Source organism: Mycteria americana, chromosome 17 (genome assembly GCF_035582795.1).
Source record: "Mycteria americana isolate JAX WOST 10 ecotype Jacksonville Zoo and Gardens chromosome 17, USCA_MyAme_1.0, whole genome shotgun sequence".
Taxonomy (NCBI): Eukaryota; Metazoa; Chordata; class Aves; order Ciconiiformes; family Ciconiidae; genus Mycteria; species Mycteria americana.
The window spans coordinates 12,422,077-12,441,490 of NC_134381.1; the positions used below are offsets into that span (position 1 = coordinate 12,422,077).

General features: G+C 43.9%; 1 protein-coding gene across 1 annotated transcript in view; it reads left to right on the forward strand.

Annotated features, from left to right (window-relative positions):
- Positions 1–834: 834 nt before the first annotated feature.
- The window catches only part of CRB2 (crumbs cell polarity complex component 2), a 32,069-nt gene continuing 13,489 nt past the window's right edge, over positions 835–19,414 (forward strand). Inside the window, exons 1-6 of the mRNA XM_075519762.1 lie at positions 835–1,410; positions 3,467–3,662; positions 5,332–5,471; positions 5,946–6,128; positions 7,073–7,186; positions 18,061–19,008. Coding sequence (XP_075375877.1) covers positions 936–1,410; positions 3,467–3,662; positions 5,332–5,471; positions 5,946–6,128; positions 7,073–7,186; positions 18,061–19,008 — 2,056 coding nt within the window. The 5' untranslated portion in view covers positions 835–935. The remainder of the gene's footprint in view (positions 1,411–3,466; positions 3,663–5,331; positions 5,472–5,945; positions 6,129–7,072; positions 7,187–18,060; positions 19,009–19,414) is intronic.

The following is a 19,414-nucleotide window of genomic DNA, read 5'->3' on the forward strand; positions in this document are numbered from 1 at the left end:
CTCATCGGTCTCTGCTCTTTGCTGTTCTTATAACACCTAAAAATTCCCGCTGTGTAAATTTACACATCTAACCTATGGGGAGAGGGTGCCTGGCCAGTGATTATCAACCTTTGAGCTGTTCCATGTAATCAGAGACTGTGTGAAGTGTGCCAGTTTGGAGTTTGGGTTGGACTGTTTATGGCAGCATCTTCAAATCACTGGTGGATTAGCTGAGAAAAACTCATATCCCCAGAAGGAGCAGCTGGGACGTTAAGAGCCACAGCCAATATCTTAAAACATACCATCTGCCTCTCTGGATTTCAAAGCACGAGTCCTGTGCCCTACTGGTGAAAGGGGTCATTGAATTTTACGCAAAGTTCATCTTGTGAATGGATTTAAGGTGATATGTTTCACTGCTCTCAGAGTGACTCAGAGATGCATAAGCACAAGTAAAATGGTTGGTTTGTGAGTGCCTCCTAAAAACCAGGCATCTAGTCACCTGACTTAGCAAGAAATTCCTGATTGCCATCATATGAAGGCGTGTTGTGTTGTCTTCTTTATAGTAAATGTTTGATTCTCCAGTATCCTTCTCAGCTAATGGCTAGAACAGCTCTTTGCCATAGTGGAATTTAGGTGGGCAGTCTCTGAGTTGTATGTGGTGATCGGCAGAAGAACTTTCTTCTTTAGGGCTACAAATGCTGACTAACAAAAAGTCTTTTTTCTCAACAGGAACTTCATACTCTGAAAATGATAGCAGCTGTTCCTCATCCCCATGTGAAAATGGTGGGAGCTGTAAAGATTTGGAAGTGGGTTACCAGTGCACCTGCCCTGTGGAGCCTGTAGCCTACACGGGCATAAACTGTGAACTCCTCTATGAAGCATGCACTAAACACAACTGTCCAGCCCATAGCATTTGCAACGGGACTCCAGGACTCCTGGAATATGAATGCATCTGTATGCCTGGCTTCACAGGTATTGATTGTAACATTAATATTAATGAGTGTGAGAGCAACCCTTGTAAAGATCCACGTTTTGAATGTGTAGATAGTGTAAATGGATACACCTGTAAATGCCAAACAGGACTGAATGGAGAAGGCTGCCAAACAGAAAGCTCTGTGTGCGCTAGCCACCCCTGCCTAAATAATGGGACATGTGTCGAGGGTCCTGGGGACTATACCTGCATCTGCCAGCCTGGCTTCACCGGGGCCAACTGCAGCGACAACATTGATGAGTGCGCCTCCAACCCCTGCCAGAACGGAGCCATCTGCCGAGACAGGGTGAATGAGTATAGCTGTTTCTGTGTGCCTGGGTTCCAAGGATACAACTGTGAAATAGACATCAACGAGTGTGCATCCCGGCCCTGTAAAAACAATGGCACCTGCCTGAATGAGATGGATCACTATTTGTGCAAGTGCGTCCCCGGCTACACAGGTACCTTTCATGCTCATGTACTCGCCGGGTGGTTGGGTTACATCTCACTGTTCATGTAGTTCCACAACTTGCCTGCTGATGATGTTTCTTGTAGCGTTTCTTCTGCCTGTCTGGCCTGTTTCTTCTGCCTATCTGGCCTGTAGTTCTTTGTCTTGTCCTGCTGGATTTTTCTGAGGGAAGTAGTCTTTTTGGAATAAAGTGGCTTTTAGTTGGAGATTTCTTTTCTTTTCCAATTCTTCCAGGCCCAGCGAATGTTTTTTTTCGCATGTGACATAAGTATCTCTCTCTTTTTTTTTTTTTTTTTTTTTTTTTTTTTTTGCATCTATGCTATTGGTGACTCAGAGAGTAATCTACACCTGTGAGTTATCTGTGAGGGAGGCAGTGGGGGGTTCTCCTTTCTCCAGCGCTCCTTATCGGAGTGGAATGCAATTGTACTGCGCCCACGTCTGCCTGGTACCACCTAGCACATGAACTTTCTCAGCCTTCCTTGTTGTCACAGACTGAAGTGTTTAAAGAGTTAGGTTGCTGTGAAGGAATGCTGCTGATTACCAGTGGAATGAGGAGAAGTTACAACATCAGGAATGCAGTCCCTGATGCTGACTCACTCTGATAAAAATGAACAGAGATGAAGGAGAAAAAAAGCAGAATTTCTGTGTAGGCCTTAAGATTACTACTGATTTTGAGTATCAAGCATAATTCTGTCTTTTTGCAAATCAGTTTCTTTTTTATCTTTATGCCGAATCCTCAATTCAGGATTGTGGGATTCCCCTGCCAAGGAAGTGATAAAATGACCCAGACAGCTGGAGAAGCTTGCTGTGCTCCAGGTTATTCTGATGTCAAATATGAGGCTTTGCCTTATGATCTAGTGCTTCAACCAGAGGTTCTAGCACCATTGGCTAGCAAGGCCAGGTTGTTTCCTGGTGGTTGCAGCTGGAATTTGGGTGAAGGAAGTTTTGCGTGGGTATTGACGGGTTTGACCCAGCAGATTAGGGGGCCCACATTCCGTCAGGATTAGGATGGCCATGACCACTATGTGGTGAGCCTTTGCCAAGAAGGGGAGATTAGATGGATTGGCAGGTGCCACTGTAATGACTAAGGTTTGGAGGTGATGCCAGGCCACGGACAACTCAAAGAGGTGGAATATAGTATGATAAGACAGTTGCATAGAAGTTGCGCAGGAGGTCTTATTCTGTCAGGGAAAGTTGAGACTTTGGACCAAAAATGCGTGACTTGCTGTTATTCTTGACTAGTAGTATTGGAGCTAACACCTGATTTTAAATAGCATTTCATAATAAAATTACTTACTAATATCTAGTATCACTGTAATTCGCATTTTGCACTGCTTTAATGCTTTTTCCTAGGTATCTCAAAGCAAGTTGCAAATATTATTTAGACAAATGGAACAATCTTTTGGAGAAGCAGGTAGAGATCACTTTTCCCATACACAAAATGCAACTGCTTCTAATGGATCTGATTAATACCAATGCAACACAAGTGAAGAATACTATGTCTGACTAAAACTGTAAGAGCTGTATTGTATATAAAAGTTTAAATAACACTGACTAGCAGTGTGATTCTTCTCTTCCCATCCCTGTCGTCCCTGCTCTCAAAGGATCCCAAACCAAAACAGCTATCACTAGATTTTTGAGAGCTGTATGTAAGATCAAGATTTTATGGCTTACTCAGAAAATGGATGTTATTTGTGAAGTGCTGACTGATTGGCTACTTCAACAAACCTGAATGAAAGAGACTAAAGCTTCGCAAATACTGGAAACTATATTTAGTTTTGATAGAAGACTACAATCCAGAAGTCTAGACAAAATAATTTTGCTTGCAAATAAAAATTTATTTTTCAAATTACATACTTTTCAAATTACATACTTTCACATACTGTTCATGAGCTCCCAGTGTTCTTACGGCAAGATTAGAACAGATCACTATGCTAGCCAGTTTGGGTTGACAACATGGCTTTTGTGATTGCAGCTCAGAAGTCCAGGCAGCACAGATACGCTTTTCTGGATTTGTGACGCAGATATTTCTCTGTTTTGTAACAAAGGTATGAACTGTGATGCTGAAATAGATGAATGTGATTCAGACCCTTGCCAGAATGGGGCCCTGTGCAATGATCATGTTGGGTTCTACACCTGCACCTGTGCACCAGGTTACCAAGGAATCCAATGTGAGGTGGACATCAATGAATGTGTGAGCCAGCCATGCCAGCACAATGGGACGTGTCATGACCTCATTAACAGGTGAGAAATCAGTGTTGATTGGGCAATTAGATACCAGGACTGATCTGAAGGTCTACTTAGTGTAACCTGTGAAAATTAGAGTGGAAATCTGTGGGGGGAATTGGATTTAGTGTTCTGTACATCCCAGTGGCAGTAACAATGATTTATGACAATAAGTGAGAAGGCCCCTTCCAGCAGCAGAATTCCTAGGATGCTTAAAGGAAGGTAGGAAAAGATTCCTGCTATTGCTTCCAGCTGACATATCGGATACAAAGGGAAGAGATTTGCAGAGCGTGAACAGGAAAGGCAACTGCTGAGGCCATACCTGTGTGTCTAAATTTACCTTTTCAGGGGTAAGGTATGAACTCAGAGGCTGCTGAGGGTTGTCTGCTCTGTCATTAGTGTGCCCTGTTTGTGCAGATGGAACTGTCTTTTTCCTCTGCACCACAAGTGGGTGTGAGGACTGACAGCTTAGCTCCATTTGCTCTTTCCTCATACTGGGAAAGCATTTGACACTGTCCCGCACGACACCCTTGTCTCTAAATTGGAGAGAATTGGATTTGACAGATGGACCACTTGGTGGATAAGGAATTGGCTGGATGGTCACTCTCAAAGAGTTGCAGTCAACGGCTCGATGTCCAAGTGACGAGTGGCGTTCCTCAGGGGTCATTATTGGGACCGGTGCTGTTTAACATCTTTGTTGGTGACACAGACAGTGGGACTGAGTGCACCCTCAGCAAGTTTGCCAACAACACTAAGCTGTGTGGTGCGGTCAACGCGCTGGAGGGAAGGGATGCCATCCAGAGGGACCTTGACAGGCTTGAGAGGTGGGCCCGTGTGAACCTCATGAAGTTCAGCAAGGCCAAGTGCAAGGTCGTGCGCATGGGTCGGGGCAATCCCAAGCACAAATACAGGCTGGGCGGAGAATGGGTTGAGAGCAGCCCTGAGGAGAAGGACTTGGGGGTGTTGGCTGATGAGAAGCTCAGTGTGACCCAGCAGTGTGTGCTTGCAGCCCAGAAAGCCAGCCGTATCCTGGGCTGCATCAAAAGGAGCGTTACGAGCAGGTCGAGGGAGGTGATTCTCCCCTTCTATTCCACTCTCGTGAGACCCCACCTGGAGCACTGCATTCAGCTCTGGGGCCTGCAACATAAGAAGTACATGGGCCTGTTGGAGCGAGCCCAGAGGAGGGCCAAGAACATGATCAGAGGGCTGGAGCACCTCTCCTATGAAGACAGGCTGAGAGAGTTGGGGTTGTTCAGCCTGGAAAAGAGAAGGCTCTGGGGAGACCTTATAGCAGCCTTCCAGTACCTGAGGGGGCCTACAGGAAAGCTAGAGAGGGACCTTTTACAAGGGCATGTAGTGATAAGGCAAGGGGTAGTGGCTATAAACTGAAAGAGGGTAGATTTAGATTAGATGTAAGGAAGAAATTCTTCACTATGAGGGTGGTGAGGCACTGCAACAGGTTGCCCAGAGTTGTGGATGCTGCATCCCTGGAAGTGTTCAAGGCCAGGCTGGATGGGGCTTTGAGCAACCTGGTCTAGTGGAAGGTGTCCCTGCCCATGGCAGGGGGGTTGGACCTAGATGATCTTTAAGGTCCCTTCCAACCCAAACCATTCTATGATTCTATGTTTCTATGGGCTTTGCAGTCAAATTAAGAGCTTATGCATTCCTCTGTTTTGCTGCCCCACAGCTACCATTGTGACTGCAGTGACACAGGCTTCGAGGGGGACCACTGCGAGTTGGATATCCTGGAGTGTGCCTCTGAACCCTGTCTGAACAGTGCCACATGCATGGAGGGAATCAAAAACTACAGCTGTGCCTGCTGGCCAGGTAGGTTAGAAATCTATTTTGCTATGCTGGCATGTAGGCACACTGCAGTGGAGAGCACATGCTAAATTGCCATGTTGTAGAAGTAAAGAATTAATGATCATACTGCATGGTCCAGTGTGATTTTTCATGGTCTGAAACAGTGAGGCTGCCATTGCTGCCCTTTACAGGTCATCCCAAAATCCAGTTGACCTCATTGCTGGGAAACGCACCCTCATTCTCAAACATAAAATTTTCTTTCTCTTTTCTGCCATTTTCCATCATGTGTTTTTCTATCATGAGGTAATGCTTTCCTGAAAATTGTTTATTTGGCTCCTGTGTTTGACATAGTGGAGAAAGTGGAGGGCCCTGGGACTCCGTACTAGACAACCTGCAGTGTCTTCTGGGCCTTATTCTCACCTTCAAGGCAGCCACAATATTTCAGAGACTAGTTCCAGTGAAGTTGTGTGTGATGTTGACACTGACGTCTCCTGGCAGGTTACACAGGGCAGCACTGTGAAGAGGATGTGGATGAGTGTGCGACAGATCCCTGTCACAACGGAGGGGTGTGCTTTGAGCGATCCAACCAAGCCTATTATGGAACACGACCTGACTTCCCCAGTAATTTCAGCTATAGCCAAGCAGCTGGTTTCCTCTGTTCATGCCAGCCAGGCTTTGCAGGTGAGCTATGCAGTAAAGGTTCATCCTGTCTGCATGTGATAGATGCTGCATGGTATGAGTAGATAGGAATGGAGCAATGTTATCTGTGCAACAAAAATCACTTAACAACTGGTACTTTAGAGGGGTTGGCAGCCTGATGCATCAGGAACGTGCTTCTGTTCACATACTGTATGAATATATTGCACACAGCTGTCTGAATGTCCTTCTCTGTCCAGCAAGCCTGTCTCAAGGCTGAGGCAAGAGCCTGTGCACTTTCCAAGTGCTTTGATGAATGCCCTCTGGCTGTGCAGATGCCAAGGTGGTTTCTCTTTGTCAGTCTGTCATGCATATGGCAGAATTTATCCCTACAGGATATCTGTGAAACTCCTCATCAGAGGAAACTAATTCCCTGGAGTCCCAGATAACTCTCATGACAGCAACTGTATAACCAGAGTGGGTAGGAGAAGAGGGAGTCTTGATATCTTGCTCTTGGAGCTAGAAGCTCTGTGGATGTTCAACTGAAATATCACCCTTTCCCTGGTTTATAGATATGTATAAAAGGCTGGATTTAACAGTTGGGGAAATTCCCTATATATAATACTTTAATACAATACAATACAATATAATACAATAATACTTTATTCTTTTTTGAAAGAAAAATGAGAGTTTGGCCTACTATTGCACAGATGGGAATGGTTCAGAAGTTCTGATCCTGCCACTGCTCCCTTTCATGACACTGGAAAATGTCATGACCTTTCTGTACTTAATTTTCCCTAATTGTTTCGGCGATAGTATCTATTTGCTAGAGTGTCTGGAGAGATATGCTACAGTTCAAGATATTCTTTTGCATTTTTAGATGACAGAAAAGAAGTGCAAAAAATTATGAATGCAGTTGCCATTCATATTCTTTCCTTCACTTATGCACGTGTGCACTTAAGATGCCTATTTGTGCTTTCACTTTAAAGGGGAGACCTGCTTTACTAACATTGATGAGTGCGAGTCCCAGCCGTGTCAGAATGGAGGGCTCTGTGTGGACCTTATCAATGGCTTCCTTTGTCACTGCCTGCCAGGTTATTCAGGTAATGCTGGTGAAGGGGAGGGGGGGCTGGAATCAGGTCCTTCTGGTTAACTAATGCTGAGTTGCTGCATTACTGCCAGGCTGCAGGACTGGATTCCAGCGCTGGGTAGCCCAGGTTGCTGACCAGGACTGAGATGAACTGTGGGGAGTGCAGTAGTGGTGCAGTGGGATGTCTGCAGTTCAGTGCTCAAATGCCATGGGCAAGCTATGTGATTTTGGTCAAGTAAATTGATAGGCTATGAACTAGATTTTGAGGCATAAGATCAACTATGTAGAAGAGTCGAAGATCAGAATATCTAGGGGATCTGTATCCTGGAGTGAAAGTTCACTGGGAGAACTGTGGGGTTTTTTTAATACATGTACCATGAAGGTGAACAAAACCAGCCTTCAAATAAAAAAAGGGGTGCTTAACATTATAGTTGTCACAAGCTGTTGACTGTAGCAGATTGGATCACCAGCACATAAAACATCTGTAAAACATCTTCATCCCCATCACCCCTGGATGATAAGATTTTTGGCTGAAGGCAGTAATCTGCTATGTTAGGAGGTCAAAAGGTCTTTGTGATGTGAGTAAATGAAACCTTCTCTGTTTACAAGTGAATGGGGAGTCTGGATTCTTACACAAATGCCCTGCCTGACCCTAATGGGTCTCGGTTTTCTAGCTGAGAAACTAGGGGATAGTGAATATTGCATATCAGTTCTGTTGGGAGGGTACACTGCTAACGGATACTAATCCTCATTTTAGTTTAAAATATTCGTTCTCAGTCTTCTGCATCTTTAAATTCCATGTGTACTCTCTGTTTTGAGCAATTTAACACCAAAAAGTGGTTTATAAGAAAGGTGGTCCCCAGCACAATCTTTATTTATGTATTTTTAAGGTGGATGTAACCTTTCCGCAGTGTTACTAGGCTGCCATCTCGTGGGAAAAAGAAAACCTTGAAGACAGAAGAAAACCTTGTCTCTTTAACTTCTTGCAACAGCAGGTAGCAGCATTCCAGAGACTGTCTTAGGCCCTTATTGCATGGGAAAGTTTTCTGTTTTCCTTCTGTGGCCATAGCGGCTGAGCTATGTTGGTGTAACTCTGTCCAGCTCTTTCCTGGGAAGACCCATTACACAGGTACTTTCACTTCCAGAAGCTCAAATCAACTCCTAGTTAACACCTTCTGTAACTGGGCTGAATTCTTTGTGGGGTTTTCTGGCCTATGTCGTTTGCTTTGGATTCCTATTTTAGGCTAGGCCAAGAAAAATTTGTTTTTGTAGGTGAGGTCTTTGAAAATAGGCTTTCATCTAAGCTCTTTATTGCTCTTTTCTTGGGTAGGTACAATGCTGTACTCATGAACTGAGATCTTGTCCAAAGAGATGGTTTAAAGTTTACACATATGTGCCCTGTTCCCTTTTCCTCCTTCAGTGCCCCAGCACCCTCGCAGAGTTCAGAATTTCATTGTGCTTTGCCAAACTGCAGATCTCTTTAATCCTTTCCAATTCTTAGCATGCTCATGGGCAGAAAAGCTGACAGAAACACAGGATGATGGGCAAAGGAGTGCTAGAGTTCATTCTGTTGTATCAAATTTGGGTTCATTAGTACTTGAAGGGGATTAGAAGCAGGTTGCTCTTCTGGATATTGCTTTTGGTAAAGGACTTTGTCTCAGCTGAGGTAGTTCTGACACATTAACACAGTGAAAGGCTGGGAGCAGTCTGTGAGATCAGTGAGTGCGTGTGGAGGAGTGAAGCTGACAGGGAAATAATAGCAATTAATCTCCCCTCCTTTGTCAATTAATCCCAGTACAGTCATGCTGGGTAAACAGCTTATTACTTCATATTAGGATCACAGAACAACTTTGTGAAGCTTCCCATAATGTTTCTGTTCAAAACACATTTCTGTGGCAGCTTAGATCTGCCATGAACTTGGGTTTAAGCTGCCTCCACTGATTAAAGTGAACTTGCTACTCTGATGAAGAATGCTTTCTTGGGGCGGCAGGGGGTTCTTTCTGTATTTTTTTTCTTCAGTCTGAGGAATTTGGGGAGTGCTGGGATAACAATATGAGTCAGGAGGAATTCTTTCTTTGCAAATTAACTGCCTCACTGCTGTCTCAGGCTACAGCAGTGCAGGGAGATGAGCCAGCTCTCTCTGAAATGTGGTTGTTGCAAGAGCGGTGCCTCATTCCTGAGAGAACTACATACTAGGTCCTGAAGGGTCTGTTCAGTGTGTCAGGTTGTGCTTTAGTAGAGGATGGATACTAAAGGAAGTGAGAAGGAGAATTAATCTTGCAGGGTCTTGGAAATTATGTCAGCTGTGGCCAAGAGAAAAAACATATTAGGAAAAGTCTGTCTTTTAGGGAGAAACAAACAAACAAACAAAATGAATTCTTTATTTATAGGAATGGTTTTGGTCCATCATGTATGTACTAGGCAATAGTTCAGGCCAGGACATGAAAAAGACAGGTACCTCCATTTGGAATGGGAACCGATTTTTAACCTGCAAGAATGTAATCATTGAAGTGGAATTTGGCTCATTCATTCTTTACAAACTTTTAAACGGCCTGAGCGCTCCCACTCATATTTCCACTCCTGCTAAAGTTGCCTTTAGAAAGGCAGTGTCCTAAAACACAGTGCTGTGGCATTGGTCAGCCTGAATGAGAGGGGAAGAGCACCATCATTTCAAGTGCAGACATCCCTTGGCAGTGGCACCTTGTGATCATGGTAGAATTCTGAGCTTCTGTACACATGGCTGAGGAATGTTTCTACTTTCATGAGAAATCAGAAGGTGATGTGGTAAATTTGGGAGGGATTGTGATTGTGAATGTGTCTCAATATAATTGGAGTGCTTGTTGACCATTTTACTTTGTTCAGCCATAATGTCTTTGTCAATTGTCCTTAAAGAAGTAGGATACCTTCTGTGTAGCTAGCTATAAATGGTTACTCCGTAAGAGTGCTAGCCTAGATCAAATAGGCTTGAATTCCTGGGTCGTGGGTCATGAAATAAATGGGAGATGCTTCTTCCTTCTAGCCACCTTTGGGTAGATTTAATTTTTTTGTGCAGGTATTTCTTGATGTCATATTTGTTTTAGAGATGTAGCCTCTACAGAAAGGGCGGCTAAAAGGTTAAGATAGTAAAGAGATTGTTAGCACTGTTACCCCTTCAACAGAATCCCTTTTGGTAAATATAGCTGAAGGGAGCTAGGGAACACTTTGTGAGACACCCCCCTCCACTTCCCTTCCGTTCCACATTGCATCTGCCTTCTGGATCATAGCTCCATGGTTGATCAGACCTTTTGACTTTCCTGTCATCCGATCAGAATGCTGCAAGAGCATGCGCTTCAGTCTAGATCCTGCTTGTGTCTAGGTGTCAGCTGAGTTTTGATCAAAAGTGTCCTCTGAGATTCTGATGCTTGTGACTACACAGTCTGTTTTGAACTCGCCCTTTGCGTAGATTTTCTGACTACGGACAGCCTGAGATATGCCAGCTCACCATGGTTAAAGACTTTTGAGAGAATTATTAGTGGTGGAGCAACTCTGAATTAAATTTTACTTCCTTACTAACCAAAATGGGTGAAGCCCAGCTTAATGTCGTCTTTAGAATCAGGCCAGGCAAGTACTTGGGCAGAGCAGTGTCCCAGAGAGACAGAAGAATTCTCTTGTGCGTAGGTATGGCGAGATGGCTGTCTTCTAATGGTGTCTACCAGGAGAGATGACTTCAAGATATCAGATATTAGACTAGATTCAGTGTGTTGATTTTCACATAAAATGCTTATCAGCAATGTTTATTACTTTCGGTGATAATGGATTTGCTTGCCAGGAGGCTACCGCTCGCAGTATGTGAACTGCCATGTATACTTCAGGTGGACCCCTTTTCTCCCCTCCTTTAGGATGGGTGTGTCTGAAGTCTGGAAAGAAATTCCTAAATTTCTGGGACTCATTTACCAATGGAAGTTGCTTATCTCTATCTAAAGAACATGTGTGAAATTTGGAAATTTCTATCCAAAGTTCACTCTCCATTTTGTGACATTTTTCTGCTAAGAACCCTCTGACATATTTAGTGTTCTTTATCTTGACCTTCACCAAGAAGTTTTACAAATTATTAGGAACAAAATAATTCTCTGAATTTAAACCCCATGACTGGATCTTGTAACTTGCATGATTGCCAGTGTGTAAGAATGGGGAATTAAAACCTCTAGAAAATTAATCGTCTGATCCTTTTAATTTCTTTAGAATCTTCTAGTTTCAAAGAACCTAAGCAGTTATTCCTCATTTGTGTGTAGTTTGAAACACATGTTCAGTCATCGACCATTTTGGCTTATAAGAGGTCTTATTTAAGTATTTTATCTTGCATATATATATGTACTATTGGAATTGTCATGATGGTGTATTCCTCCATCCTCATTCTGTTTCTCTAAGAGAACCCTAGTCTGTATACATCCTTAAACTGATCCTGGGAAAAGAAGCAATCACAGTATCTAATTAGCAATATTTCATATAATGAATTTGAAAAGATGTAGTGACTAGTAGGTGATCAGAATCTGTGCTGACTTATGCCACATGGATTTGGGTACAATATACTTCCAATCAGCAGTATACAGATAGAATCTCTGTGTGTATGTGTATGTAAATATTTACGTGTGTGTGTATAAATAAAAATATAATCTTTTTGAAGGGATTTAACGTTCTCCAGTCTTCACAGTTGTTATACTTTATTGTTGCAGTAGGAGGTTGAATGGGCACAAGCTACCCATTTGTTTTCTCTTGAACAATAACAGCAGGGTCATACTAGCTAATATAGATTGTATTTAAAATCTGTGCTAGAATAGGTCTATGCATGCATAGGACCCAGATGTGACTATCTCAGAAGTTTTGACTCCAAACAACCACTCACCATATCCCTCCCACTTAAAATATCTGTAAATTGACTGGCATGTTTGGATTGAGTAAAATGAAGAAAGTAAAATAGCTACAAGAGTTGCTGGAATGCTTTCATTTAATATCTTAAAGTGATACTGCTAAAACAGATTCCAGACTCTGATGTGGGAGTTTTTGTTTGCTTGGACCTAACATTGATACTAACAGAGACTCCAAGTTTGGGGAAAAGCTCCCAGATAACATTTCTTCACAGAAATAAGAACCTTCTCTGGGTTCCTTACAACACGAAAGTACAATTCTGCCTCCAGGAACTTCACAATATGAAAGTAACCACATTTAAAAAAAAAAAAAATCAGAACCACAGAGAAAAAAATGCGATTGCAGCAGCTAATTTTATACAGTTGCTAATGAGGAAAGAGAGGGTTTTGATTCTGCAGTCCCATGTTTGAACCAGTACAGTCAGCATAATGCAGGGAATTTCCTTCCATTCAGTTTGACTTTAGAGAAACAGATCATGGTAGTTAGTTAAAACTTGAGACTTTCCTTCGTCGATATTGCAGGGTGGAAATGCTTGTGGTTACATATGCACAGAACAGGGCACATGGAGCAAGGGAACTACATGAAGTGCTGGTCCCTGATTAAGTCAGTATTGAATGTACAGCAGGGCCCAGGCTGCACTCTGCATTTGGAACTCTCCTTATTCATGTGGTTTGGATATTACACAGTGGTGGAAATGCAGCTTTTTGGCTTAGCCTATGAAAAGAAAAATCCGTATTTTGGCCTTATTCATGGAATTTGGCAGATTTCACCTGGGAGGCGGCAAGGGCAAGAGATTGTCCGTTGACTTTTTACTGTTGGAGCTACTGCTGTGGATGCTGCAGGGTATTACTGTAATGCACTGAGTGCGAATACACTGTGAGTACGCATTCTTCATGTCAGCACTGACAGAGGCCAGCTGGGGAGGTTTAGAGCAGGGCTGGATTAGATCTCACTACAGCGCAGGTCTCTTCTATATTGGCTAGTTTCATCTCCAATCCCTTTTTGTCTGACTGGCATCAGGGAACGCTTACACACATTCTGCCGTTTCAGTCCAGCCTTTTTTGTCATTCCTCCCCCCCTTTCCCCCCAGTTTTTTTCCCTTTACTGTCACAAATGTCCACAAGGAGTTGGCCATGAAATCTGTGCTGACTGGCGTGATCCTGAAGGGAATTTTTCTGCTAGCAGGTAATGAGATCTATACAGTAATTGCAATGTGTCCTGAATGTTTGCGTGCCTGCCCAGGGCAGGGAGCTGGTTGTGCGATTAGTGGTAGCTGGAGGCATGGGAAGGAACAAGAATTGACTAGAAGGGAAGAATGTTTTTATTTTGAAGAGACCTAAAGTTTTGTTTTGGAAACTTTAGGGCAAGGAATTTCCTTGTTGCCGCAAGATGAATGCAGAGCTGTCAGCATGCTCTGTGTGCATCTTTGCTACAATGCTGCCTTGCTCTGTGCAGTAATCAAATCCGGGGTGTTCCAAGGCATAGGTCCCTGTTTTGTACTCAGGTGTACTGTGTAAACACACAGCTGTCTCCCTGTTAGTTCTGTGAAACGTTAGTTTTGCTTTTTACAGATGTTTTTGCAATTTGCCTTTTTCTTTTAATGATTTAAAACTCCTTTATTGAGAAGTCGGTTTTGTTTTAACTCAGAGGACAGACCCTTTGCTGGCCTATGCACTTCTCCATCTCCTCCCCCACCGTCTCCTTGAGTAGTAGTGCACGGTGGGAGAGAGGTCAAAGCAGTGTGTTGCCATGGAAATGGCAGTAATTGTGCAAATATAATTGTGTCGGGGTCCCGTTTGTTGCGGCTAATTCTTTCTCTCCCCCCTCTCTCCCTCCTCTCCTTTTTTCTTTTGATAATAATAATACAAACCCTAATTAGGATGCACCAGGGAAGGGTTGCTAGGAATTCAGCTGTCGTATGGGAGAGGGCAAGCCAGTGCTGGCCGGGAAGCCCCACTGAACTCGCATGTTTCAAGATTGGGCCCATGCATAGACCTTGCCTTCAAGTTTTCTTGGTATATGACAGCTAAATTATTTAAAAATCTCTCTTTATGTGTGCTTATTCTTTTAGCATATTATGTATCTGTTGAAGTATATGATTCTTACACTGTATACAATGAATCTTTGCTTATTAATAGCAGTCAGTAAATCATTACCTTCATTCAGGGAATGGGGAGCTGTATGGATTTTAATAACACTTGCATCTATGAAACAAGACTGTTCTCACCACATCGGTAACACCTTAGTGAATAGATTTGTATTTGAAAATAGTGCAGGGTGTTAAAGCTCAGCGACTTCTGAGTGTCTGTTTCCGACCTAGCGCCTGTGGGTAGTTAGCTTGGGACTGTTAGCTTAAACACTGCTAAATTAACTGGAATGTTTGAAAATACTTGTCTCCAGATAGTAGCCTTTTAAATAACACTTGTCTGATTTTCAGATAACAAGTTCCACTGATTTGTGTTTGTTAGTCTTTAACTAGATAAGAAACTCATGAAACATTGTAATGTCCCTAATGATGTAATGAATGAGATTGGCAACATTGCTCTTACTATTGATAGTTCAAATAATAGTAAACATTTGAGCCTCTAAGAAATTCAGAGGGAACAGAGAAGACTACATGAGAGTAACTTGTTTTTGTCAAATGGAGTCATCCCCACCTTTTATTTTATTTTTTAATATACCCAAAAAGGGATGCCTAAGCTTCTCTTAGAGAAACAAATTCATTTTGAACTTAATATCCACTTTCCAGTGGGTTTGCAAAGACACAACTGTCCATGTCTTGGAGAAGATTGGAATAATGGATATCCAGGAAATGATCTATACTTCTGGATACTGTAATGGCCTATGGCAAAAGTCATATTTTTTCTGAAGTAGGGAAAAGTTCCTTTACTTTGCTGGCATCCCCTTCTTCGTTTACACTCTGTCATCTGCAGCCAAAGCCCAAAGTTACAGACCCCTCTACTACGCTGAAATTAGCATCTATGAAGCAATATGCAGCAGAAATCTCCTCCTTCTGCCTTGTTTTGGTGTAACTGAAGAATTTGACAAACCAGAGATGTTCAAACAGAGTTGACAAAAACCATTGGTGATAACGGAGGAGGAGAGAGGGCAAGACAGCTGGCCGATGAAGGGTATGGTCACTGTAAGACATATAAGGAGTTAGTGGTGTAGCACCGGGTAACTGTTCAGCAAGGGGTGACATTGGCTTCCAGGAAAAAAATGTTGTTAGCCAGATTTTTAGAACTCTTGCACAGTCTCCTCTCTTATCAGTTTATTTTCAAAAACTGCTCCAAATTCAAATCTGGCACTGCACTGGCTTCTAGGAGGGCAAGAATACATTGGGTGTTGCTTTAGAGGCCCTTTCCTTCTCCTGCTTTAGTTCTGTGAAGGCTGGCTGTTTGCTGGCAGAAACAATGACAGCGATAAAGATGATGCTTGTGTGTTTTGGTTCCTCTAGAAAGAGTTGCCCTCCTCTCTTTCTGCTGCTGAACATTTCCTTTGCCTGTTTGTAAGCTGTGGGGTTAGACAGTGTGTAAAGACCTGAAGTGTCAGCTTATTCTTTTCACCCATTTCAAACAAATAATCTGAGAAATCAAACCAGCTGTGTCCCATGGGAAAGCTTGGTGTTTAATTAGCCACCAGCCTGGGGTTGTGCACTCACCGTAGGGACTAATTTGCCACCTGGTGTGAAGCAGTCACCCCACAGGTGTCAGCTGGGAGGCTGGGGAACAGCCTAGGCAGGTGTTCCTGCTGCTGCTCAATGGAGAGAGCACACTGCCCGGAGGAGACGCCATACGGAAAATGGGGCTCTCCACCCTGCCTCCCAGCCTCCTCAGGAATGCAGAAATTCATGGCATCTCTCCTTTTGTTATCCAAACCAATGCTATCTTCTCCTCATTGCCCTGGTAAATATCAACAGCTCTGATCTGAAATGAGCAGCATCTCAAGGATTTGCGACTATACCAGACCTATCTTTCTGATGCCATTCAACAGCCTCTCCCCTTAAATCTGGCTGCAAACTTGCCTCTTACAGTTTTGAGAGCCCTCCAATCCACTGATAACTCAGAAAACCCACTCCGCATAGTTCCACTGCTCTACTGATTTTATTTAATTCCAGTTGAAGTTTTCCTGTCTTCTCCCAGACTGGGATTCTCCAGGCCCAGAGATGTCCATTATATTCTATATATTCCAACACGTTTCCTTCAAGTGTGGCCATAGCTTTGTGCTGAAATCTTAATTCTATCCTTGCTGCTTCCTTTATAGTTAAGATCACACCCCAGATTCTGTGTGCTGAGCAAGCCCGGCATTAATAGCTGGAGAAAAAAGGCTGTGCTGAGGTAGTATTAGCAACTCTGAATCTGTCCATCAGCCGAGCTCTTCTTCAGGGCAGACGTTATTGGCCGAATTCAGTGCTTTTCCACAGGCACTACACAGAGCAGTTCTAGTTTATGTCAGTAGAGAGCTATGTCCTAGAGGAATCCTGAGGTAATGTTGCCTACAGAACAGCTCTAGCATAGCTGGAAAGTGCAGAATTACCGGAGCCTTCCATTTCTCTTTCAGTGCTTCTCAGAGCTCCATACGTGTTATGTCCCTACACTGACACAAACCGACATTTTGGAGCTGGAAGCTGGTGTTGAGTCTTCGCCTATCTGCAGAGATAGCACTGGTAACAGCAACTAAACACTGGGTCTGAAAAGAGTAAAGCAACTTGGTTAGACAGCAGGGTACCAGAAGTTTGTGCAAGACTGCCTGTGAGGCATTGCTGGGGCATGAGAGGGGACAAACCATCAATGCATATATTCAAGAAGCCTGTATCTTTGCTAAGTTTTTTTTATCACACATCAAGTCCAGCTCCAGTGCTCCTAATGCCCCATCTCCCCTCATCTCTTTCCCTCAGGCAACTCTCTAATCTCTTTGACATGCACATTCTGTCTAGTGGCTTTTCTTTACAAACGTCTTTTGTGTTTTGATTCCCTTCCTTTGTGTGTGAATTCCTTCTTTTTCTTTCTGCTGTCCCCGTTGTGCTTGCTAGCTAGATTCGGCGTGTAATGCTATTAGATTGGGATAATCCGTGCTTGGTTTATCTGTGTGACTGTCTCTGAAGATTAGTGAAAACCAGTGTTACAGGCTAGATAAAGTGAACTGGTTCAGAAGGGCTCTTCTGTCAGTCTGGAGATGCTCAGGAAAATGACAGCAGATTTTCATTAACCAGATTTGAGTGTAATGTCTTGTAATTTACTTGAGCCCTGTTGGGATACATGTGTCTCGAGGAGACAGCTGCAATGCAGTACTTTTTACCCAGTTCACTTCTGCAGGGCTGGACAGAACTGAAATCAGCTTAGTGCAAGTATGGCAAAGTGCCTGTGGAGCATGTTTTGTTTGTTGTTTGGTAATGAATTGCGTTTTGTGAGTGTTTCACAACTGCAGGGTTGTCTGGGAATTTGAATTTTCTTAACCGAGGCTTTCCAATAACTTCCCGGGCTAGTGATCCATTTTGATGCTGTCTGCAGCAACGGTGCCTGGAACATGCTCCAGTCAGCTCTATAGACTTAATTTGAGTTTCAACGTACCCAATCTATGTATGAAAGAAGCATAAAATCCTTGTCTGTGCTTTAATATCCTCTGCTTGCTCTCCTTACGTGTTGATTACCTGTGGTGTTTGAGATTGTCTGGGAGAGGACAGTAGAGTCTGTTGGATGATGTAGGCTGCCTGGCTGAAGCTCTATAATTAGCACCTTCTTTGCAGCATCTGGGAGGACAGCACAGAAGTATGTTTTTCTTGCTCTTATGTTAGTGGTAGGCCACTCGGTAGTGAGCGTGGGGTTTCTTGCTGGCAACCCTTGGTTTTTCGGTGGTTTCCTGAAGAGGATGGCTTAGAGAGCAGCAGTGCTGGGGAGGGCGGCCTGTGCTTGGCAGGCTTGCTCTGGGGAAGGGAGTCGCAATCCCCTGCAGTGAGATCCCATTTCTAAATCTCTTTCGCAGGTGTGGAATGTGCTGTTAACATCAATGAGTGTGAGGAGGGTCCCTGCAAGAATGGAGCTGTCTGTGAGGATGGCATTGCTGACTATACCTGCCACTGTGCCCCTAGCCAGGATGGCATTATATGGGGAGGGAAGAACTGCTCTGTCAAGCTCACTGGGTGCCAGACGCACGACTGCCAAAATGAGGCCTTGTGCATCCCAACTTACCAAGCTGAGAGCCACGGCCACCTGTGCCAGTGCCAGCCTGGTTTCTATGATGCCACATGCTCAACACCAACAACGTTTTCCTTTGCTTCCAGAGGGTATCTCCTCATTGAGCTGCCCGTGAACAATCAGAGCAGGAGGGATGTATCAGGAGATCAGCTTGCCAGCGTGTCCCTCCGGTTCCGAACCACCTTGCCCAGCGCTATCCTTTTTTACCGAGGCCATGAAGCTGAATACTTGTTCCTGGAGCTTTTTGATGGCATTCTGCATGCAGGAGTGAAGAGGGAGGATGTTGGGTACCTGCTGCTCCTGGAGGGGCTGAGAGTTGATGATGGCCAGTGGCATAAAGTTGAAGTTGTTCTGCACAGCACTGTGCAGCTAAAGCTCTGGCATGACTCTTGTGATGCAGGTGTCTGCCTGCAGAGCTCTCCTGTCCCACATGGCACTGCTTTGATCCCGCATGCCTTTCTGAACATGTACATCGGAGGTGCTGAGGATCCAATGGCCAGCAACACACAGAGCCAGCAAGGCTTTGTTGGCTGCCTGGAAGACTTTCAGGTAGATGCTGAAGCTGTGCTCCCGGTGGATCTGCCTGTGGGTGAGTCCTCCCCAGTGAAGCAGGGCTGCGACCGGACAGAGTGGTGCCTCTCCCAGCCCTGCTTTCATGGCGGGCTGTGTGTGGACCTTTGGGTAACCTTCAGGTGTGACTGTTCTAGGCCTTACGGAGGCCCAGCTTGCTCATACGGTAAGTGCCACGTGATTTACATCTGCCAGCTCCTCTGTCAGTCGGTGCTTCAAAGATACTAGATAAGCATTGATGCTAGCTCTGGAAGCAGTATTTTCTACTTGACCAGTGAGAAAACTAAAGCAAAACCCTCTGTAAATAAAATTCTCATTGATCCCTTTTCTGTCACCTGCTCCTGCAGGACTGATTGTCGGTTTTGTGGTGCAGATATTATTTCTTGTTGAGCCAGAGGCTCTGACTTCATCTTTGTATCAGATCTATGTGACTGCAGGAGGGCAGGGAAGTTGTTTTACTGTGAAAAGTTGATTTTGAGCTTCTGAGTTAAGGATGAACAGGAATGTATTGCTTTATAGATAAAACACAAAGTGTTAAAGGAAGCTCTTTGACAATTCTTATTTAAAATAAT